The sequence below is a fragment of the Ascaphus truei genome, chromosome 4, assembly GCF_040206685.1.
Source record: "Ascaphus truei isolate aAscTru1 chromosome 4, aAscTru1.hap1, whole genome shotgun sequence".
NCBI lineage: Eukaryota > Metazoa > Chordata > Amphibia > Anura > Ascaphidae > Ascaphus > Ascaphus truei.
Genome location: NC_134486.1, coordinates 249,281,464 through 249,306,052, shown reverse-complemented (window position 1 = coordinate 249,306,052; position 24,589 = coordinate 249,281,464). Strand labels below are relative to the sequence as shown.

At 39.0% G+C, this 24,589-nt stretch overlaps 2 protein-coding genes across 6 annotated transcripts in view; one reads left to right on the top strand and one right to left on the bottom strand.

Moving 5' to 3' along the window:
* HDDC2 (HD domain containing 2) overlaps positions 1-11,601 on the top strand; it is a 43,349-nt gene extending 31,748 nt beyond the window's left edge. Inside the window, exons 6-7 of the mRNA XM_075597243.1 lie at positions 8,593-8,638; positions 10,374-11,601. Coding sequence (XP_075453358.1) covers positions 8,593-8,603 — 11 coding nt within the window. The 3' untranslated portion in view covers positions 8,604-8,638; positions 10,374-11,601. The remainder of the gene's footprint in view (positions 1-8,592; positions 8,639-10,373) is intronic.
* TPD52L1 (TPD52 like 1) overlaps positions 3,522-24,589 on the bottom strand; it is a 95,723-nt gene continuing 74,655 nt past the window's right edge. For 2 of the 5 annotated variants that reach the window (XM_075597237.1, XM_075597240.1), the window contains 5 exons: positions 15,963-16,064; positions 14,421-14,435; positions 11,186-11,224; positions 7,026-7,086; positions 3,522-4,294 (listed from right to left, as the gene is read on the bottom strand). In XM_075597237.1, coding sequence (XP_075453352.1) covers positions 4,163-4,294; positions 7,026-7,086; positions 11,186-11,224; positions 14,421-14,435; positions 15,963-16,064 — 349 coding nt within the window. In that variant the 3' untranslated portion in view covers positions 3,522-4,162. Of the gene's footprint in view, positions 4,295-7,025; positions 7,087-11,185; positions 11,225-14,420; positions 14,436-14,455; positions 15,549-15,962; positions 16,065-24,589 lie in introns of those variants that run through there. The other 3 variants (XM_075597238.1, XM_075597239.1, XM_075597241.1) reach the window with 3 other exon arrangements.

Below are 24,589 nucleotides of genomic sequence, written 5' to 3'. Positions count from 1 at the left end.
AGTTACATGTTGCTATGGTGCTAGATGCTACTAGTTTGCCTCATGATCTAACCAGCTGGAAACCACTGCCAATATGCAACTAGACACTCGGGCTGCACAAACCATGATCACTTGGCCCAGGCTACTTTTTCCCGCTATATTGAATGATATAGGTCCAATAGAGTCCGGGACACGATCAGCTTTAAGAATGTCCAAATCTTGTGTTGTTTCAAAAAGAAGTGTCAGTTCTTGTCCTGTTTTTGTAAACACAAGGAAACCTAAGGGGGTTAAAGGCCCATATTTACTATACATGTATGCAACATTTGATTTCTCCCAGATCTTCAGAGATTAAGGTCCAAGTTATTGATGTTCTAAAGAAAAAATTCCAATAAGCCAAACTTATTTTCAAACTAGGCCATTTTTAATAAGAATATTAATTTTGTATACATAAAACAATCAAATTTGATTTTTTTTTATTTTATAAAATTCTGTTTATCCACACAGACACTGTAACACAAGCATACAAAATGTCACAAGATTTTATAAAACAAAAACAAGTTGTATCATTTCTTTCAAGTAACCGTTACAAACACATTTGAAAGAAATCAGTTAGATTATTCCATTTAAATAAATCTATGGTAATAAAATGCTCAATAGTTTGTAGTTAAATCTTAAATGCAAATAAAAACCCCTTTGACTAAGCTTTCAGCCATTTGGCAAACAGAAAATAATTTGTTACCATGTAATTTATATAGTACAGCACATAAATTGGTCAGGTGGTGCTTCAAAATGTTTAAACATTTATACTAAACATTATGCATTTAAATAGAGGAATTGGCATATTTGTATTTCATTTGCTATAGTGCAACAAGTGGACAACATATGTCCTGTGCTTAGTAGTCATATAACTTCTGTCACTGCAGAAATCCATCCAGGCAATCCTGCTACAATATGACTGGGTGGCACTGCTGCTATTCAAGGTGAGTTCCGTAGTAGGAACAAAGTGACTTGATGGCACTAATATTGGGTTACATTTTGGTCTTTAACATGTTAAAAATCAAAATGAATATTTTTTTTTTAAAGTTATTTATGAAATGTTTATAAACATAAATTGGTAATTGGAAGTTGTTTCCGTTCTCTCATGTTCTGCCTTTGTTGACTCAATACATGCTATGTACCTTTGCCTTTCCTAACTAGGTGGAGGTTGTGTACATATTGAATTAATGGGGTGGGAGGGACAGGATAAACAATATTCTCTATCTTTCGCATTCCCTTTGGAAAAGAACCTAGCTTAACGGACAACAGATTGTATATACTTCTAATTATCCGATGTTATGTAAAAAGGGGCATCAGTCACCCATATTTAACCCATTACACCCACTACTGCTGTTGGCTCACTTTGGGCTTTCAACTAAAAATAATAAGATCGGGTTGGAAATAAAGGGACAGTGTATATTTTAAAGAAAAGAGAAAATCACATCTTTTTATTTATTTGCAATTCTCACTAGAAGGCAAATACTTTCATTGCACAGGACTCATTGTTATTACTTTAAAAGCAGAGATTGCAGCCATTCTACAAGAGGAACAAAGCCTATCCTATAAACTCACAGGCAGATATTTATGGAATGATAGAAATGAAAATAAACAAATCGCTGTTTACAGCAGAAATAGGCTTGTAAGAAGACAATGCCCGCAGAAAATTATATTTTAAAGCGGCAATTCTGGTCGTATTTTTTTTTTGTTTTTTTAAATATAGCTTTTATCATTTTTGTTTACATTCCCGAGGGACATCTTGGAGTAGTTACTGGTGTTAAATGTCCCTCGGGGAGAAACAATATGCCTGTTAAATCGTTCTGTTCCCTCTGGCCAACGGGAAGTCCCACCGTCATTGGTTGCGGTTTCCTATTGGACAGCCACTAAACCCCAACGAGTTGGATGGCATTACTACTTGTGTCGGGCTATTGCACCTTTACAAATCTGCACACCATTGAGATTGACCCATAACATTCCTTGCTACTATTTTTATAATGTAATAATTGAATGTGTACTGGAATCAATTAGGTGGTTATGTATCAAAGACTCCAGACTGCAAAGGTGGGGCACAATCTGGCACAAAAAATACAGATGCGGCCAACATTACTGCACCCGCTGGTGCCCCGGCAGCCCACATTCAGATTCAAAACAATGGCCACTTCTCCCGCAGGTACTCTGTGTTACACCCGCTGCAACATGCCAGTGGGAGTAATAATGTTTGTTACTGTACAGCTGTAGCACCTGACTTATAAAAGAAACAAGTCCCACTGAAAGCGTTGGAGAGATTTTCTTTTATAAATCTGGTGTTCTGTTTTGCACAACTTTTGCAGCGGAGAGATTTTGATACGTGCCCTCGCCTCCCTCCCCACACTTTGTGACCTGAATTACCATTTAAAAAAACAAAACTATTACACACAATGTGTTTCTGCCAACATTGCAAGCAGCGCTGTGATGGTCAGCTGTGCAAATGCAGAGCCACAAACCATGTCTGTCTTTGCTCTGTCCTTAGATAGCTGCTATAAAGTTGAGGGTTTCTCACATGGGATGTACAGCTGCTAAAGCCTGAACTATTTTGCTCTGAAAAACAAACAAAGCCATTGGCAGTGATGTATAAATGTAAAACCAGGACAAATAGAACGTGCGAGGCATTGCTCCATTTCCTGCTTGCGTTGGTATCTAATGTAAACCCAGAAAAGTTTACGCCACCTCGGATCTGGTTAATTACACAAAAAAAGGTAAGAAAAAGTGACGCTCAGAGACGCAGAATTTGATAGATCCCATAATCTCTGCATCATGTAGCTACTCACCCTGTCAATCCCCAAATAGCAAGCGGATGCAAACGGCGCAAACCTTGCTGCAAAGAGCTTGATACAGTGCCACAAAAAGACACCGGGTGCATAATACACAATTTGCATCAATTTTCCTCCAAGTTGCCCTTCATGCATCAACCCTGTGGTGTTCTATGGAGATGTCGCAGAAAGGACAAGATCATCACTGTCTTTTTGGTAAAGACTTCAGAAGGATAAACTATTCATGGAAAACTCATTAGATGTTATGTGACAGCACAGCAATGTGTCTATAACCCTTAAGTGAAATATCCCATCAGTGGTGCTATTAATAAGCAGCAGTCATTTAGCAATGGCCTTAATTAACAGGGTAATTAATAAAACAACTGCGTTTTTAATTACACTTTTTTTTGACACTACTAAGGTTAATTAATTTAGAGATCAGATTAGGGACTAAAGGAAAATATAGGAACTCGTGTTGCAGAAATAACTGTGCCCAGACAACCGTTATAAAGATCCACGGGAGAGATGTTTTCCGTGTATATCATATACACCAGTTAAAAATGTGTAGCATTATATAAGGACTACAGAAAAGCACAGAATAAGATACACGTAAAAGAGGCAATCTTTACTCCATTCACATTTTATATCATATCTATCTTGGAGAATATCTACACCATGTATCCATCTTGGGATACTAATAAGAATGCATTCTCTGAGTCATTCTACTTTAAAGGGCCTGTTTAATGCACTACAGGAAGTTCCATAACATTCCAGGGTGATAATAAATCAAAGCTGACATCCAACAAAATTGACTTTTCCCCCCTTCAATAGTTTGCTAACCTGACTAAGGTTCAGGTCATATCTGTTATGCATTGTAATTGGTGAAGTGTCTGCCTATTTGATGTCCACATGCTATACCAAGTATATTATGTAGCTTGCAATGCACCATGAGTTTAATTCACTGAATGATGCACCATCGTTTTTTGATTCAATGCTTTTTGTAGGCCTCTAAGGCACCTAATCCGCAAAAGACTTTTCTGAATTCCTCGAGATTAAAATTATGTTTATCATTTTGGGCACCATAGATTAGCGCTGTTTGGCAAGTAAATGAGGCAATAACACAAAAACCTTCACAGAAACACATTGACCAAAAGGATTCCGTCAAGCGGATCTGTCGAAACACAAATTTCCAAATGAGACAGACACTTTAAATTGGTTGAACCCATAAAGGGTAACCTGGGTTGGTTATCTTATGATCAGTTGTTTCCAAAGAGATAGTGAGAGATGGGTTTTAGAACACGTTGCTTTGTGCGATTGAACGTGCTATCTCAGAGCAGCTATCTAATATGTACCAATATTGCTTAGCCCTGTAGATCTTCTTCAGCCTCTGGCAGAAGCTTTCCAGCCAGCGAGCTCTGAGCACTAGCATTGGCGGTAGAGCTCAGGACCTCTTCAAAACTTCCTCCGGTTTGGTTTGGTCCTCCAACTTTAGCCTAAAACAACAGAAGTAGAAAGAGGGAAAAAAGATATGCAATAGAAGGGGAGAGAGAGAGCAATTAACAGAAAGAGAGTCAGAAAGTAAAAACTGCTATGTGATTCCAAGATGTTCCTAGTTGGTTGATTACCAATGACAGAAATCTTGAAATTATGGCCTGCTGGTTGCCCTTGGGGATCCCTGCTCCAGACAACTCTATTAGCATAACAATAAATATGGCTACACTTTGGTTTTCAGAAACGTGTATACTATGATACAAGTGGAATTTGTGTAAGAATACAATGCATGCAGATAAACATCTTCAGGCATATTGCTTTAAAATGCATGGCTGCCACTGTGGCACCGAAGGCTGGACCATCCCATCCAGCATTTTACTGTCTACACTGGATGAATATAGTTCTAGTCAGCAGCACAAGTCAGTGCACTGTGTGATTAAATTGAATCTTTCCACTACAGTAAGCGTAAGGCATAACTGTTTGTAGTGTAGGAAGACATTGTTAAAGTATGATTCCCGGCAGCACTGTAAGAGGTTTCCAAGGCAACGCTGAAATTTCCCTTTTGCTTTCACGTTCTGCACTCCTTTGCTCATCACATTCAGCTGCACCTCCCTTAGTCACATTTTGTTTCACCATCTGTTTAAATGGCTAGTGTTTCACTGTCTGTACCTCTCTGCTTACATGACTGCAGCAATGTAATTCCATGTGTACTTCTAAATGTCATGTTTAATCCTTTTGTAAGCAAAGGGGATTGTGATTGCAGTCCTCTGGCACAAAAGGGTTAATGCAATTTCTCAAACAATCCAGGGGGAGCATTGAGAAATGGCCTTACACCTTGCAACCCGTGAAACAGGTCCCACCAGAGGGTTTGACCTGGGTTTTAAGATTTAAACTATCTTCACTGTATATCACTTAATTTATTATTATTTCACACTTTCATTTAAGTTGTTCGCACCTTTTTATCACTTTTTTACAACTAAAGGGTTCATGAGCATTGTTTCTAAAATTGCTATCCCACTCTTGATTGTATTATTGCAGTCTTTGCTACCATATCATGTGAGCCTTCGAGTAACCCCTTCAGTGCCCTATTGACGTACATTGTGCATCATAAAAAGTGCCACCCTAGAGGTCCTTATGATGTACACTGTACGACATGGCCTTTTGCTTGTTTTTTAAGGGCTGTTCGCCATCAGCGCACCTGCTGATCACTGATCACAGACTACACTGAAGGAGGGACTCTCCCGCCAGAAGCGATCACGATCTGGTGGCAGGATCCTCTGGCACTGAAGGGGTTAAAAAAAAGCTTAATATTTGTAAAGAATAAATATATTACAAGCTCACATTACTCCTGCTGCACAGAAGCCCATTTTACAAACACACGGTACATTTTTATGCACTGAATTGCATATCAAAAACCTTGTGGGGGCATTGAAAGCCTTTCATATCTGAATGCAGTGGCGTAGCTATAACACGGGTAAAGCCTGGGGGCCCGTGCTCTTGGGGGGGCCCCCACTCTCTATTTGTCGCCGATTGCTCATACACGAATATGCCGATCTGCTCACCAACTGCGCATGAGCGATCGGCACTTGCTGGCTGCTCGTGCGCATGCGTGATCGGCGAGCAGATCGACAATATCCTACACGTGTTTTTTTTATTTTTTAAATAAATCAGTTCTGTACTATGAGAAAATACTTGTATCATTTAAAAAAAAAAATGTGTTAAAGATATTTTTAATGTTTCTAATGTAGGAAGCATTTCCAAAGTGACAGTCCCCTTCTGATAGGCTCTGGCTCTTGAGCCCCGCCCTCTCTCTAGCAGTGCACCAATTGTATCTAGTAACTGCCCAGTCAATCATATCCCAGGACTACATTGCCCACAATGCTGTGCAAAAACTGAATTAAATAACCCGGAGCTAGCAACCGATTACAGGAGAACAGATCGATCTGCAGCTTAGCTAATCACTTGTCAGTGTGCAGATTGTATTGATGCACATATTGAATGGGATTTTTTTTTTTTAAACAGCAGCTTTAAGGGGGAGATCGTACATATACAGTAAGTATATCATGCTTAGCCGTTTTATTGAACCTCCCAGTCCAGGGCTCTTTCTCCCCAAAGAATACATGAACATATGATAATACAGCTCACTGTTGCATCACAGTAGCCTGAAAAACTTTCTACCTCCAACGTCATCCGTTTGGAGAGAATGTACAGTATTAGACATGAGTGTTAGACATGGTAAAAATGACCAGTGAATTGCAAGACACTGACCTTTGCTTTGAGTAGACATGGCTTCCATGACGACTTGCTTATGGTTTTCATTTATAGAATTTACGGGTTTATCCATAGAAATGCGGGTCATTGTATTTCTTTTTTGCGTTTGCTCTTTGGGCTTTACCATAGATTTAACACCTTCTCCCTTTTGACTTGCGTGGATTTGAATACATGTCAACACACATATGCCTTAAAAAGCTCCCTCTGAAGACATACTATGGGGCTTATCCCTAGCCCTCCTCATCCTTTTCTAAAAACAAACAAATGTCCGTTTCATCTTCTATAAAAGTGATGATCATCTTGCCTGATTTTTTTCTATACCCTGCTCTTACAATGTGATAAACAGTTGACATTTTTTCAATTGTTTTTGCTCTAGAATTGAAAGATCTCACATACGTAGTAGCTCCTTGTGCTTCCAGAATTGTGAAGAGGGCGTGAGCAAAGTGCATTCAGATCACTTACCTTCAGGGTGGTGACTGTACTTTCAACCCTTTCTTCAAATGACTTGAATGTAGGAGAATTTCTGGGAGAGCAAAACAAGGGGGGGCAGTTAGTTTTTTGCGCTAGGCCTCACTTTCAGTAACACAGTTTCCTTTCAGAAATAGTCCAAATCTTTTCCTGAGCCATTTAAATTCAGAATTTAAACTCAGAAGACGGCTTTATACCAGTGTCATGTATTTGTTATTACATGTACAACAAGGCACAAAGCCCTTCCATATCACACTAACAGCAGTGGATTAAGAGGAAATGCGGTGCATATTTAATGAGTAGCGCAGTGGCAGTGTTATCATTATTATCATCGTTTATTTATGGAGTATCCACAACCGCACAATGTGGGTGAAAGGCAATAACAAGCCTGACACACAGATTAACCTCAATTTCCTCATGATAACACAATGGGTCAGGAGGCCCTTGCTCACAATCTATGCAGCATTTAGCTGCACGGTGGACCAAAATGTGCTCTGTAGGTTGCAATAACTCCAGCAATGAGTCATTCTACAGCATCACTGTGTATGATAAGTGAGAAGAACATTCTTATTTTAGGCAGCTACGTACTGTATCAAGCACTAAATCAGTATTTTTGTGATGTAACAGTATTTTGAACGGTACAGAAGTACTTTGCATCTGTATTACCCTGCTTACAGTATGTTACCAAGCAATTTGGAGCAAAAGATGAGCTTTTAACTATGACTATATTATGATGTAATATATTACATTCTGCATCTGCCTAGAGATGTGCATCATACGTAGCAAAGTTGACAAGGTTTTACACTTGACTGACTTTTTCTATGGAAGCAAGGACTCTCAAAGAAACAAATGAGAATGTTATACAATCTGAGACCGCCAGTTCAGAATATATAAAAAATAAATCAATAAACACCCAAGTAGATTGTTACTTTACAGCTTGGACTTTTTGGCAGAGTTGACCCTACCCCACAGTCACTCTACTGAATGAGCCCAGCTATGTACAGGTAACTCTGATAGGGTTTTTTTTTTTTTTTTCCAATAAAATTAAAGGAATTGAAAATAAAATCAATAGGCTTGTGCCCTCAATTGTTTGTCGACCTTGGTGAATTCATCTGGTGAATATTCACACAATTAGAATAATTAATTACTTTCAGTGTCCATAATTTTCAAGTGGTGTTTGACCAACAATGTAATCTTTTAATGTTAAACACATCAAGTCCAGATTCACTTGATTCAGATCTGCCAGTGAATTAATCACAAATGCCAGCAACTTGTCCAATGAAGAAGAGGTTAGTTGTATTTGTGTTGAATATTCGTAATGGTCAATAGACTATCAATTAATTTAACCATACAGAAGCAATAAGATGTGGGGTGTAACGTTGTGCTTTCTGTCCTCTTCATTAACAGCAGCCCTGGTTTAACAACTTTATAAAGCCAATTTATAGGAGTCAAATCAATGAAAAATGTGCATGCACTTGGTCTCTTTAACCAATACGTTTGGCCATTGTGAGACAGTTACTGTTACTGTTTTATAATCATCTCTTTTTTTTCGCATCCCTAGTCATGCAGTGAGGGAGCTGCGAAACGCTGAAGATTTTAACAAAAAGGTACAGTATTGTTGCCTAAATATGTTGATTCAAAAGAATAAAGACCGAAACCTCAGCTCGGGTGTTGCAGCACATTTCCTGCCGGTGCTAAATATAAATTCAGTGTTCTTATTTCCATGTTAGCACAGAAATTAAACTCACAGATCCCAATTATGTTGTCTTAACACTGCAGAGGTGAATGGTGTTATTAGCATGCATTTGTGTCTTGGTTATCAGTGACAGTGAAGCTTACATGCTAATTGTTTTGAAAGTGTTTGGCTAATGAGTAACGTTTGCCTCTCAAGCTCAGTTTCCGACAGTACTTCTATGTTGGGTGTCAACACACACACAATAGTACACAATTGTTCAGGTAATACCATTTCTTAGATAACCATATCATATTTTTGTCTAAGTGACCATACATGCACACAACGCCAAGACAAAAAATAATCCTGACATAGTTTTAAAATAAAACACAGGTATAGAGAGCTAGCAATATAAATAATACTGTGCACTGGCATTCTTATCAGATTAATGTATTCTTGTCTATGGAGCTTGCCATCTAAGTTTCAGTGGAGGAGATGCCGGCATAAATTATCCAGCTTCCAAGATTTTGTAGAAACGTGCAAAGTATCTCAGCGTGTGCTTTAGGGTTGATAAGCACATTTCCATGGCAGTGAAAAAACAATGTATACTAAAAACAACTCATTCAGCTTTGAAGTTGTAAAATCTGTTTTGAGACCCAATTCAAGCCTCTTGTGACTTTGGGCAAAACACTTTGGCCTATATTTACTAAGCGGTGCTATGCTATTTTGATTACACTGTTGCTATTTTCTGCTAATAACTAGATAGCTAACAAAGATGTGGCTGAAACAAGCATCCACTAGCAGTTAGGATGCAAATATATTCCGTGTCCACTCTTTGGAGACAATATGTACTGACGAGTACATACAAATTACACTGGGCTATTTAACACCATGCAGCTACGGTGTATCTGCTGCACTCACTGACGTGATCTATGACACTAGCCCAATTTTACCTTATGTGTGCTTCACGATTATTTGAGTAACAATTCTGAAGTGCAGATTCAATTGTCTTTTATTTTTCAGCCTCACAGTTAAATATATGTCCTATTGGTAATTGTGAATCTAAGCCCTATCACAACCTTCTCTAGCAGATTGCAGGGCTACCAACCCCTATTGTTACACTACAGATATCAGGGGATACCAAGGGGATATCTTTCTATTGACTGACCACCAGTCGAATATCGCTATAAATATTAAAATATATACACGATAGTACTCACTTATATGTCCACATTTACTTCACTTTAGATTTAGAGGTTATTTATTATTATATAGATTAGGTATTGTTATAGGTTTCACATTTCACTTTTATTTAGCGATTTAGACTAGTGTGCATTGGTTAGGATATTAATCCCATTACCTCTAAGTATATCTTACAGAATATTAGCAGCATTAACAGATCCTGTAATACACATACATATCTGTTAAGTAGCGTTAACTGATTTAGGTTTTAAACATTATAGTTCTTTTGTTAATAAAATGTGTTGTATTAGTGGGGATGGGAAACCATCCCTTTCCAGTAAATGACACATTGAGATTCCCTGTTTATTAGGAGGTTGAGTGCACCCATCTAAGAAACACTTCTGTTTCTCTAATTAAGTCCCTTATTTCTTAGTGCACCACTCATGTACACTGGCTGAGCGGGAACTGCTCTTTCTTTATCAAACTAGGCTATAAGACGTCACAACACAGAAGTGAATGGCAGTAACATGTCTTCCGCAGCTGGAAGGTGATTTTCTATGGTATAAATTCAAGTGGTCTTTTTTACTTTTTAATACAACTGCATCGCATTCTTGACGCAAAGCCTCCGAAACTCAAGCACGTGTCGACTACAACACACCTTCCGAAATGACCTGTTGTACCTTTTTACAGTGTCAATTGACAAAGCGCTTTGACAGCGCGAAACGCGTTAGAGAACCCCTCTTTTTTGTAGCCCGGTCTACTCATGCAATAGATTAAAGCATTTTTAACTTGCCATTAGCCTCCAGCCCTTCATTTTTTCCAGCAGTGCTCCACCATTCTTTTCTACTTGGATTTACCTATACCGGAAGGAGGCACGCTGAACTTCTCCAGGACTTGATGATTCGTGAGTTTATTGAATATGTTTCTATTGCAGTTTATATTGTATATGGCTATAGGGATTGAGGTGTGCTGTCCCATTAGTGGGTGTGGGGTGTGCTCTCTTCATTGAGTGCCCATTTCACACACTCACTGTGGTGCTTCTATACCATTATATTGATATCCCACACTATGGCTATCAAGTGAGCATTCAAGCCTTTTACTGCACATGCATTCTCTTGAAGATAAACTCTCTCCTGGACTCCAATGCTATATTGCACAATATCACTCAGACATTAGTAGCACCTATCGGGGATTCATTTCCCATATCTACTCACAAAGGAAAGTCATTAGACACAGACCAGGCACACGGACAAGGCATGCGAGCTGTAGTGCAGCAAGTCGGCAGCAGCGCTGGAATTACCTCATGGCTGGCATACTCATGGAGTGGCGGATAGAATAGCTGCCGTGTGAAAGCATTGCAGAGAGAGGACAAAAAAATGCACCTTAATAAATCATATATCTCAAGCCAACATTTTGAACAAATGAATCATTATCATTTTGGCCGAAGTTCCGTTAAATGAGGGTAACTACTGGGGCGTTGCCTAAAACGGGAACAGATGTTATTTTTCATGAGTTAACTCCTTATTCACTCAGCTAATCAAACGCAAAAGTTATTTCGAGATAACGCTGCGTTATGTTCAAATAATGTTTTTGCTAACGCTTGACGTTAGACCCCAAATTCTCTCTCCATCTCACGCAAAAGTCATATTTCAGCATCTGGCTGGGAGTAATGCCAGCATAGGTACTGTATGACTTAATTAACGTCATGTTATTTCTCACCATTAGCTAATCTAGGATGAATATCTTTTAGGCTGTAATGAGCTCATTTGCATGTCATTTGGAATAATGTCAGCTACATACAATGCCACGCTTTTTTTTTTTACAGAACTCAAACCTCGTTAATGTCATTTTTTAGTGAGTACTGCGTTATAATTAATGGGTGTCGAAGCTTAGTGAATTTGAGCAGTAGCTGAAAATCGTTGCAGGGCATGTAGTGTACAGTGAATCAATGGAACAATTAGCGCACCATATATAATACCCATTAGGGGCACTGAATCTTTAAACCCAAATAGAGTAGTTACCTGAATATGGAAGAAGTTCTGAAGTGTTACGACTCTGAGCTCCAATCACGCCCAACCCCAATGCAGTTTTGGAAACATTAGTTCCCCATTATTTAGAATGGCACAATAAAAGTAAGAGGAAGTGATTCTGAAGATTTCATTTATGCCTGTGCAATCTCTATGGCTATGCAATGCTTAGAGTGCCTCGTTGCAATGCTTAGAGTGCCTCGTTGCAATGCTTAGAGTGCCTCGTTGCAATGCTTAGAGTGCCTCGTTGCAATGCTTAGAGTGCCTCGTTGCAATGCTAAGAGTGCCTCGTTGCAATGCTTAGAGTGCCTCGTTGCAATGCTTAGAGTGCCTCGTTGCAATGCTTAGAGTGCCTCGTTGCAATGCTCAGAGTGCCTCGTTGCAATGCTCAGAGTGCCTCGTTGCAATGCTCAGAGTGCCTCGTTGCAATGCTCAGAGTGCCTCGTTGCAATGCTCAGAGTGCCTCGTTGCAATGCTCAGAGTGCCTCGTTGCAATGCTTAGAGTGCCTCGTTGCAATGCTTAGAGTGCCTCGTTGCTATGCTTAGAGTGCCTCGTTGCAATGCTTAGAGTGCCTCGTTGCAATGCTTAGAGTGCCTCGTTGCAATGCTCAGAGTGCCTCGTTGCAATGCTTAGAGTGCCTCGTTGCAATGCTTAGAGTGCCACGTTGCAATGCTTAGAGTGCCTCGTTGCAATGCTTAGAGTACATTCTTCCAATGCATTTTGCATGTCCGCAGATGTTTATTATTTTTGAGCAGATGAAAACTAAAAAGCCAGAGCAATTAAACTGCACAATTCTTTTCTCATCAAGGTAAATATCCCATTGTATTCTGTTGCACTTTTTTTGCTTCAGTATTGCAGCTGGGAGACTTTGGGCGTCAATGATTAAACTGCAATAGTGCCATGTGTTTTAACGGTTCTGACTAGACACACTGTACACCCACATTCTTATGTTCTCATCACCCACAGAGTAATCTAGGAAGATAAATGGGAACTTTGTGAAAGTTAAAAGAACAGTGTTACTCTTCTTAGTTTAGGATGTATGTATGTATTGTATTTCTGACTTCTAATAGATTGATTTCTAACCATGAAATAAAAAGAATGACTTTTTGCAGTCACTACTAGTTAGGCATTTCTAACATACACACACACACACACACACACACACACACACACACACACACACACACACACACACACACACACACACACACACACACACACACACACACACACACACACACACACACAACACACAACACACACACACAACACACTTTAATACCCTCATAGCTGGCGTTTATTTTGGCCTGCAGTGTGGACAGCTAAAAGGCCACTATAGAAGATCATACTTTCTGCTAAATTTCAGGGGGGGGGGGGGTAAAATTGCATTTTTTATTTGATCGTTGAACATCACATGACCAATAAATCATTATACTTTAAATTCCTTTTTTAAGATCTTTATAACAAAAAATCTTGACGTTATCAATAACCTAAACTAACCAAACGTGCATGTTTTATTCCCATAAAGTATTAAACATAACTTTCTAAGCTCCCACTTCATAAGAACTTCTCATGTTTGTACATCAGACTAAAAGAGATTTTGTAGAAACTATTATCCTTCTCTCTGAAAAATTGTATATTCACCCCTCATTAGTTTTTTCTACTTTACACTATTGGAGAAGATGGCATTATGCTTACAATCCAAACTAGAAAAGCCACTGCACGTACAATATGCTTGTACACATAATGATGCACTCTTCTTTGTGTCCCTAAGGCTGTGTTCAGGGGACCGGCGCATGTGCGCGCCACCACATGCACTCCTGCAGCTCCAGCAATGTGTGTACAAAGGCTGCAGGAAGTCATGTAAGTGTTCCAGAAGTGTGCGCGCACGCCAGCACACGCATGTCGCGATGCCGGCACCCTGACCACCGCCTAAGAGTGTACATACAAATAAAAATATCACTTGTGAGCATATTCACGTGTCTCAGACAGGTCTGCAACCTGCTTTCCCCCATTATCTCTTAGCATACAGGGCTTCCACTGCAGCCAGGGATTCTGGGATATGACATTCAAATGAGCACAGTGTTCCTTAAAGTATATTTCTATATATTCCGTAGTGGCCATTCGAGCAATTAAGAATGAGGCTCTTAGGCCCAGATCCACACAAGGGTGCTAAGCTTTCATATGAATGGGAGTAAAGACGTCCTAAAGCTGAGCACCCTATTGTGAATCTGGGTTTGTCTCTACAGTACATATCTCTTCCATCTACACTGCACAAAATCTATCCCATCTACATGTCTGATTCCTGGGTTTGCGTCAATTTGCTTGTCAGTCCTTCTAGTTACCAGCAAATGACCTCCCAAGCATCAGAGTCTTGTCTCAATAACCAGAAAAGCATTAAACCGGCTGTAAAAACAGAAGTGTTCTCTATTTGAAGGCCAATGAACTTCTCTCATTTCCTATGTGACATTGGAAAAGCATTAAAGGCAATATGAATAATACCTTACCTAATAGAGTGTGATCTGCAGCAGAGAAAGGAATAACAATATAAGAGTTACAAAGTGTCTAAGCACTGGACATAATTTCGATGGAAGAAAATAGTCACTTTATTTGATGGAAATGTACAGCATCCAGGCACAGACATGTACTGTATGCTTACTTATGCGACTACATATTGCCTGTGTTATGCAATCAGCACTTATACAGTGAGAGCTGATGTAAGATTTGAATCCCTCACAACCCCCTATGTTGTCGGATTATTTGGCACTTATTATATCACAGCTTGACCAGATGCTAAAATCCGGTTAACATCACGACTACGCCGATGCAGTGGTTTATACATCATTAGAAGGGCCAAACACTAAAACATTGTGCTTTATAATGACAACAGAATGCGGTGTGTGTCACTTAATGTCATTTCACTTTTTAATAAAACGTGGTCAATTGTTTTTTCTTCAGGAATAGGGATAGAAGATGTCATTTTGTAAGAAGTGGTTTTTTTTTTAACAAGGATGTCACAGGGTAAAGAATTCAAAAGGAACATACAGACGTTTTTAACGCAATAGGATTAGTAAATACAAATACAATAGAGCTCCTGGTGATATCTACTATATATTTTGGAAAGTTGTTTGTCTGTTTCCTATGCATTTGGGCACCTCTTAAGATATCATAACCACACTTTGCATGATGGTTCCTGAGATCAAGGCACAGGTTTTTGTCTATGTTTGGATAAAATTGGAAGCCATTTTGAACCATGATGAACCTTTCAAAACATCACTGATTTTAACCAAATACGCCAGGATTGTACACATCTGGACTGAATTTAGAAAGTCCCTGTTTTGCACATGGTCAAATTTATGTTGGATGCTCCAGAGTGGGAACTGGAAAAAATGTGTATGTTTTTGCGCCTGATGAAAAAAGCAAAAATATAGTTTACCCAACAGCATTAAAATAAAAATATATACTGTACATTTTATTTTTCATTTAGAAACTAAGAAAATAATAATTATCCATGTATAAATGTCACTATTTTTTGGATTCGGAGAATTCTCGAGCAAAGCCGGCCCCTTTCTGCCAGTACTATATAATTGCAGATCCTTTATATTTAAACTGAAGACTCCTTGCATCGACAGCACCTGTATCAATTAAACATTTGGAGAGTGGTTATTGAAGGACCTCGGTCATGTATCAAAGATTTTGCCTCTAATCAACATCATTGTTCTCTTTCTGAAAGCAATTGAACCCACTAGGTTTTAGGTGGTGTCAATCACTGTAACAGAAATGCAAACATTCAGTAGCAGGCACATGTTAACATATTCATTTCTACCAATGGAAGAAAGAAAACAGCTGTGGCATTGCTGTCAATATGGTGTTTCTCACAGTTGTTGTAATATCTTTCGCCCTATGGTTCCTTTTAGGTCTGCAGCATATTGGGTCATTACTCCCTGTAATGTGTATTGTTCATGATTTGACGTGTCTGTATTCTAATTCAGTGAAGAACTGCTTGCAAGGCTGGTGCGGCATTGATTAAATACAAATGATTACCGTACCTCATGTCTCCCAGCTTCTTGCCTATGGCACTTCCCACGTTGGTTATGGCCGTGCTTGCCTTCATCCCTGCTTGGCTCAGTGTTTCCTGAGTTTTCTTGTACCTGAAATTTGAAAGAAAAAAATACACATTGCAAAGAAATATGTTGCAGGTCCGTCGGGCAGTGAAAAGGTGAAACATGCCAATGCTGTGTATGCTGGAAGTTTGTTAATGCAGACCACCCTGAGACCCCACAGTAATACTTTTTTTTAAAGGCAAGCCTTCTTTTAGTTCAGAAGTTTTAAAGTGTTGCCAGTTCTTGACAAACACATTAGGCATGGCTGTCAGCCGCCTTCCAGTCCAGTTGTGGTAAAATACGTAAGTAAATCTATTGAGAATAGTCCATGCATTTTGATGCAGGCTCCCACAGTCTTTTTGATTCAACAGGATTCAATGATCATTTTTATTATGTACAAACGTTTTAATCAAATCTACTGGCGGTTCTTACCTTGTTCTTCCTCAGACAACGATATCATTCACCTTAAGCCAGGGGTGCGCAAACTGGGGGTGCGAGATTTTTTTTTTTTGGAGGGGGGGGGGAGGCGGCGGTTGCAGAGGCCCCGCACTCTTCCCCAAGGCATTTAAATGAATGTATTTAGTGACTGCCTGGTCACATGACCTTCCCCACAGGACTTTGCATCTTTGGTCCTCTTCTGCTGCACTGCCGGCCATTTAGTGAACCCCCGAGCTAAATCTTCGCCGATCGAGCAGCAACTTAGGTAATTACTTATCATTGTTTGGATTGTATTGATTCACATATTAAAGGGGAAAAAATAGATAAAAAAATAAAACACAGCAGGTTGGACTGCTGCTTTAATCCTTAAAATCTAGTTTGATTGTTGGGTTCATGCATTTCCCTAGCTTTCCAGATGGACCATATGTACTAGGCCGTGTTAACTTTTGGTGGGTCATGGATGTTTTATTAGGCCTGTTATTTTTTGGGGCTTTATAATTTATACACTAGGTGAATGATACAAGTCTCCGTGGAATTCTGTGATTTTGCTGTTATTCACCGTTCTGCCTCATTTCCTGCATCACATGGAGCACCCGGGTAAAGAGGTGTCCTTCTCCCTAAAATCTTCATGGCAGGAGTAGCGTAAAGATATCACGCTTAAAAAGCATTGCCTGCTGCAAAAATGTGGAGCCATAAAGAGGTACTGTAGTCTCACATAGGGGTATGTTTATTATCCATGTTTGTTATTGTTATTGTTAGGCGATTAAAGTATCAATACTACTGTACTTTCCAAATGTTCTCCTTTTTATCTTATTTGTATATGTACTGTAAAGCATGTGGCAATGTATAATTCTACATTATTACCTAAATTGGCAATCGTTTGGTGCTGCTTTTATCAATCTGTCAAAATCCTAATTGTGTGCATAACATAATGGCTGCTTCAGTCAGTGAAATTCAGCAGCTACAATGTATCCTTATATTACTAACATAATATTATCTATTGTTACAGTTTTCAGCTCAAATTGCTGGGAATATTTGCAACAAATTATCCCAAACAGGAAAGTATTGCAAAGATCTTGCACTGGTTGAGAGGTGCTATAGAAATCAAAGGATACTTTAAAACGCATTATAAAAAATGGCATTAAGAGTTTAATAAATACAGCAACCAGGCACTACCTAATACAGGTAGTCCTTGTTATCCAACATTTCACTTTATAACGAATGGCATATCCAACGCTTCACAATGCAACACTATTGGCCGTTTTTGACGCCTGAAAGCGTTATCCAACGCTCACCGCCACTGATTAACATGGGACTCACTTTACAACGGTTTCACTATCCAACGCTACTTCCAAAACGGATTCTGTTGGATAACCGAGGACTGTCTCATTTATTTAAAAATAACATAATTTGCCAATCGTCTTGGCCATATTTATAAATTCTTCCTTCTCACAACACAACACAACAGAGAACACACCGCTCACTAGATTCCAATAAAAGAATACTTAATCAATTTTTTACATTTTTTTTTAGGTGATGCCTAATTGCCCAGAGATGCAATGGGTGCAACCTATGTACTAAAAATACAGACACCAAACAGATGAATAGCCAACACCAGGTCAGCAAATCATCAAAGAAAGTACATTTAGTTGGTGCACTCCTAGGATAATTTTCATTTTTAAATGACATTTTACATATAGTGACTACATGAAGTGAAGATAAGTGAATAAAAAAAAAAAATATTAAAATAACATGTGGTGCTGCTGTCTCTTTTGTAGTTTGCTGTAAGATATATGTCTCTATTATAGTGAAAAGATGGTGGATCCCCTACAGCCTATAATAATGTGTAGTGATATTTATAATACCATCTAATGTATATAGCATAGATTAACAACTGCCATAGAAATGTTCAACATATAACCATCATTTAGTTACATCTTGATTATAATTAGAGTCTACTATGAACTCCATTGGTCAAACAATGATCAAGTATCACATCTATATACTCCAGATTAAATGAGCCACATGATATTGTCTCTGTTACCTATAAATAGGACAAACTCTGATGAAGCTTATCTGATAATGTGGGCCTCACAATTACTTGGAAAAAAGCGAGAATTAAATATTTCCCTATGAATTCTAGTGGACCTAATGATTAATGTAATGATATTGTGAGATTAGCCGTGCAAGATCGCACAAAAACAGATGAAAACGTGTAATGATAAAATTAGGAGGTTTTGCTACTGTACCTGTATATTCATTAAGAATTATATGTGCAAAAAAGATGTAACGAAAAAACACTTGTGTGTTCACACATACTGTATATGACACGACAATATGACTATTGTTGATGTTACATAAGGAGATTCATTTAATATAGATGCTCTCTTTTCCTCTTCCCCATCCTACTAAATTTGGCAAGCTATCCTCATTTGCACATCTAGTGGAATTTCACAGCCGGAACCAAAGGCATTTTTGCATGGTGTTACGTGAGAAGTGCTTAATGAATACGGTGAGATGTGTTTCCAAGCGAATTTGCCGTTTTTTCTTCAGAAACGGCATTTAATCTTTTGAATGGGCCCCTAAGCTCACAAACAATCTCTTCATAAAAGAGATCTGATAAAGATTGTAAGGACATGCCAAAGCATTTTGTTACCATAGAAACACTAAGGGATTGCTGTATATTTTAAGATCATATGTCCCGGGACATACTTGAAAACGAGAGGCAACTCTCAATGTATTACTTCCTGGTAAAACATTTTATAAATAAAGATTTACAATTAAAATTTGTGTGCTAAAAGGCAGTAAAAAAAAAAACCTTGATAAAATGTGCATTCTATGTATTAATGTCATTATGTCACTTTATACATCATACATGGTTTGTTTTGCGTCATGTTAAATATCTGATTTGATACAATTTGAATGAAAGCTGAATTATGTGTATTAGTTATAACTAGTATTAGTAAATGTAAATAACGTCACACTAATAACTTATATCACCATACTGTGTAAAGAATACATATTGTTAACCTACTGTATGAAACGCTTGTACTGAATCAAATACATTTTTGGTTGAAACATAGCAACTTAATTCAGCACAATCACTATAAAGAGGCTTTTTGGGTTTACGTCAGGCAGACTATTTCGATGCAGTTTAAACTATTTCAATTGCCATGCTTTGAAATACTATTTTTTTTTAGTACATATCATGGTACTGTATATCTGTTATGTGCGCCAATACACTTGACTAAAAAACATTTTTGACACTTAAGGCACACATTGATGGAAAAACAAACTCCAATATAATTTGTGTGCATTCATTTTACGCCATAATGCTGATGCTTAGTACATACATGATGCTTAGTACATACATGATGCTTAGTACATATATGATGCTTAGTACATACATGATGCTTACTACATACAGTAGGCCTCTAAAAGATAAAAAAAAATAATTAAAAAAAAAAACTTTCAATGAATGTAATGTATACTGTATTCTGTATCACTTGTTTGGAAAAATGCAATAAAATTTAAGTTACAAAAAAAAAAAATACTTTCAAAACCTCATTGATCACTCACATTTAATTTACAGTATTACATATGCCACTGCCATCCTAGGACGGACTGTGCCTTTAAGTCCAGGGAGTCGCATGCCTAAGGCCAGGTGCCCAGTGGCAGCTGCGGTGCGCGCTGCGGCATGTGCGCCGCACACAAGGCACAGCTCTCTATGGGGCAGGCCCCAGTCGGCATGTGTGCGTGCGCGCTCAAGCCGCGATGCACGACCGCCTTGGCCAAAAGACAATTTTTTTGTCTTTTGGTGCGGCGGCCGAGCATTGGCCATGTCACAGCGGCGGTTCAGCCAATGAGGATGAACAAGCCGTGTGACATCATGGCCGCGCCCCCGCCATGCCCCCCACCCCCGTCACGATCTTGTCTTTCCCCCTGCAGCTCAAGCACAAAACGCAGAGCGCGGCTTGCACCTATGCACGCGCCGCCAGGCGCGTGTGCAGGAGCGGACACTGGGGCCGTAGCCTAAGGCTGCGCTTACAGTGCTGTCGACAGCGACGCGATGTCGCGGCAAAACAAATGCTTTGCCGCTGTTGCATGCACTTATAGTAAGCGCGGTGCGATGGTTTGGTCGCGATCGCTGGAAGTCATCTCTATTTGATTTTTCCAGAGGCCGTAGCCTGACCGTCGCGTCGCCGGCACTATAAGCGTAGGTTTAGACTAGTTCTCTGATTATGATGTGATTGTGTCCCAAGGTAGCCGTTATTCAGCCACAAACCAACCTAGTGGTCCTCTTCTCACCATCACTTTACTTGGGATGTAGACAAGAGGAGCACAGTGCTGACCATGGGCAACAACAGCTGTCTTGAGGGGAGATAGCATCTATCAGAGAGTTCAGAGTCTCCCCAGTTAAATGTGTCACTTTCATTAAACATAAGCATTTAGAGATGCAAAAATAAAGATAGGATTACAATAGTTTAGCATACACACACTATATTCAAATGAGTTGTTTAGATACGTCAAAATGTAAAAAATCGTCCTTTTCATTTCTTATGACAGAATTCCCTATGAACACTATGCCAAGAGCATTCAATACTTGCAAGGTATCCTGTTTGATTTACCGAGTAAGGAAGATTAATCATGGCGGAGAGTTACGTTCTACAGACCTCATTTTTCCAGAGTGACTGATGTTAGCAACAGCTGCGTGGGCTAAGTACACTACACATGAACCTTAATCTCTCTCTATGTATTATAACTCTCACTAGGATTTACTGATGTTTTAATTGAACTGTTCTATGTGTGTATATATATCGAAAAATTCCATCCACTGTTATGGTATCTACTACTTAAAGCTGCAGTTCATGCAATATCCTGCATGTGTGTTTTTTTTTAATAAATCAGTTCTGTAGTAAGAAAAAATACTTTTAGCATTTTCTGTTTTTAAAAAAACAACTTTGAAAGACCAATTTTCTTGTATTCTATTTTAACAAGCATGCTTGTTCCTATAGCAACGATTTACATTCCCCATATTTAAAGATGTCGCCAAACTTTGCCAATCAATAGACGGAGAACGAATTGACCGGCAGCTATGCAGTTTTTTTTAGGTAAGTAGAGATTGCACAACTGAAACTATTGAAGTAAAAAAAAAAAAAAAAAAACGGGAGCCTGAACTGCAGCTTTAAAGAGTGTTGTAGGTGAATTCCCTCAAACTCCAGTTTAAGATACTGTACATATTTCTTTTGTTGATGTAGTTTTTAGCAAACCTTGTAATGTTTTTAGCAAGCCTTTAATGTTCTTAAACTTTAATTATTTTTGTTTTTAATCTATATCATATTTATATCTCCTTTTTGGGATATATTTGTAAATTGGTAGGATACTGACCACTTTTAAAATTGCTCCACACATAAAAATTGTAGGCATGAAGGCTATGAGGTTAAATCTATATTTTATTATTTATGATAAAACTTGGGAAGGACTAATGAGATTGGTTTGATTATTTTTAATAATGCTTTGAATTCTATTGTCCATTGCCTCTAAAATGCGTGTCTCTGATTTATCACTGTGCTTTGAGAGAGATTTACAATAAAGAAAGCTTAACAGTTGAGTGCGAAGATAACACTGTATATGTACAGTATTTGTAATAGACTTTGGTTTGAGGAGCAAGAATTTAAAATTAATGTTGTGTTCGGGGGTTGGGAGGGCACAAGTGTGATGTCAACTGAGATGGTCGCTTAAGATCCACTATCCACCGGCCGAGAACTGTTCTAACCTAAAAAGGTCATACTTGGCCCCAGACCATAGATGTCCAAGGTGCCCACCTTTATACTACAACTTTGGTATGCTTGACAAATTCTAACAAAAATCAGCTTTGTAAGAGGTTTTCTATTTTTTCAAGAGCTGGGACCATGCAGGTCTCCGTCTACAAAATGGCGCCCCTGCACGTGGCTCCACTGACTTGAAGCAAGAGAATGAAGAAGAAAACTCTTCACTTACCAAAAAGGATCTAAGTCCCAGGTCCACAAAGCTCCGTTAAGTCAGGGCTCATAACATTATGTTTCAAAATTAGTAACGGAAGTTATATTCCCTGAGGTTAACGCTAATTCACAAAGCTCATTGCATGCAAAAACAGAAGGAAAGTCCCAAGTGCTACAGTATATATCCCCTCAAACAAACCTTAAGACATGAACGGGCACAAGAAACGGGCACCCCTGAGATGCCTGGGGAAAATGCTAACGACGCCTCTCTAGCAAAACCCAGATTTCAGGTTCTGGAGGGAGCTAGAGCGACCTTTAGGTATGATCTAAGTAATGCATAGTTAAATCCCTGCGTTAATTATAACGGAGCTCTGTGAATAGGCATTTTTACAGGGAACACCTCTTTTGTATGGCATTAGCACTAATGTCCGTATAGCTAAAGCAAGGTTCCATTCTGGCTAAAAACAGCACTTCGTTACTAAGCTTTGAAGATACCCTATAGCACTTAATGAAGTATTTACTGAAGTTGGACTGAATTGAAAGCTAAAACTAGCCAGATAGTGAGAAGAATTATAAAGAATATGAGCCAGGTTTCTCTGATCTGCATTTAGAAGCCCAGAGATAAAAAATGGACACCACAGATTGATCTGCAAGGTAAGTGCCAACTGATTTTAACTACACCACCATGGATAGATGGGAATACAGGAGCCTGAGTACATGTCGGATATCCTAAAGCAGCATTCTGAGCAGTTGTTGTTTTTTTTAATCTTACTTGAAATGGGTGCTCCGTTGTTCCCTGGATGTCCAGGGACCCCATGTCTCCCTCACTCTGGCACCGGGGAAGTATATGTGCCCGCCAGATGCAAAATGTAAATCGGAGTCAAGGTTTGGCCCTGCGACTAATAGAAAAGCCATGAACAATGTCATAGCTTTTTATTGGTGACCCTACAGCCAGGTTTGTAGTCTGGAGGTAATATTTGTAATTTTATTTCTGTCAAAACTGGGCTGGGAAAAACAACAAATATCTGGGGAACTGGGGGTTCCCAGACATTGGGCGTCTATGAATGAGCTCCAGGGTTCCTCTCCGGTTCAGGTTAGATTGGAAAATAATTTTGTATGCTGAGATTGTTTATTTTTGCTAAGGAATCATTGCCGCTATTTTGTTGAACTTAGAATATCATTTTACTAAAGAAGCCCTTTCTCCTACTCGGTACTGTTTTTTTCTGGCCCCCCATTTTTTTATGGTGGTAACTGGGGCCAAATATCCCAAGTTTCAGCTCTGGGAACCCCTTGGTTTCTGTGATATTTACAGGTGCAGTTACCTGGTTGAAATCTCCCTCTGAGGAAACAAAGTGGCTGACAAATTTCAGACCAATAGAAAGCTGCAAAACCAATAGTTGTGACTTCCTATTGGATAGCCATTTAAATCCCTTTAAAAAACAGGAAGTAATACCTGGTTACTTCACCAGGGGGTACATGGAGCTCAAAATAGTGTGGCTCAGCTCTGGAGGACCCACGAGTCCAATCCCTTGAAATAAAATGGAGATTAGTTGGGATGGATAATTCTGCCGACTTTGTAACAACTCCCCTGAGCTCTGGACCAGCCAGCATTACACAGCATGTCTATTAAAGACCTCTGTAAAGTGGACTTGTACCAAATGTACCCATTGCATCTGTTATCAAGAGAACCCTTAACGACAAGCTCTAAAAAGCAGTTCTAGATCTCGAGCAAGACATCTCAAGTCTAGGAGAGAAAGGAAAAGGTTGGAAGACATTTGCAAAACATAAGTGATTGCTGACCATGATATGAACCTTCACGAAGAGCAAGTTTTGGCATAAAAAAAACTTCAGAAAACCTTGAAAACAGGAGCCGTCGTAATAATGTAAGAAACAGAGGATTAACTTATTTGCCTATTCTTTTCTCTGGCTTTGAGGTTCCTACACAACAAAACCTTGTGAATAGGGTCCATAGAGCCTTGGACCCATGAGCTGTGGACCCAGGCAGAACGTGTGACATTGTAGCCTGCTCAGTCTTCTATAGAACAAAGAAGATATGCTAATGGAGACTAGAAAGACCCTCTCCATTACATTTGAAAATACTACACTTCCGATATGTAATTATCTGACACTGAGCACACTAACAAAGGGCCAAAA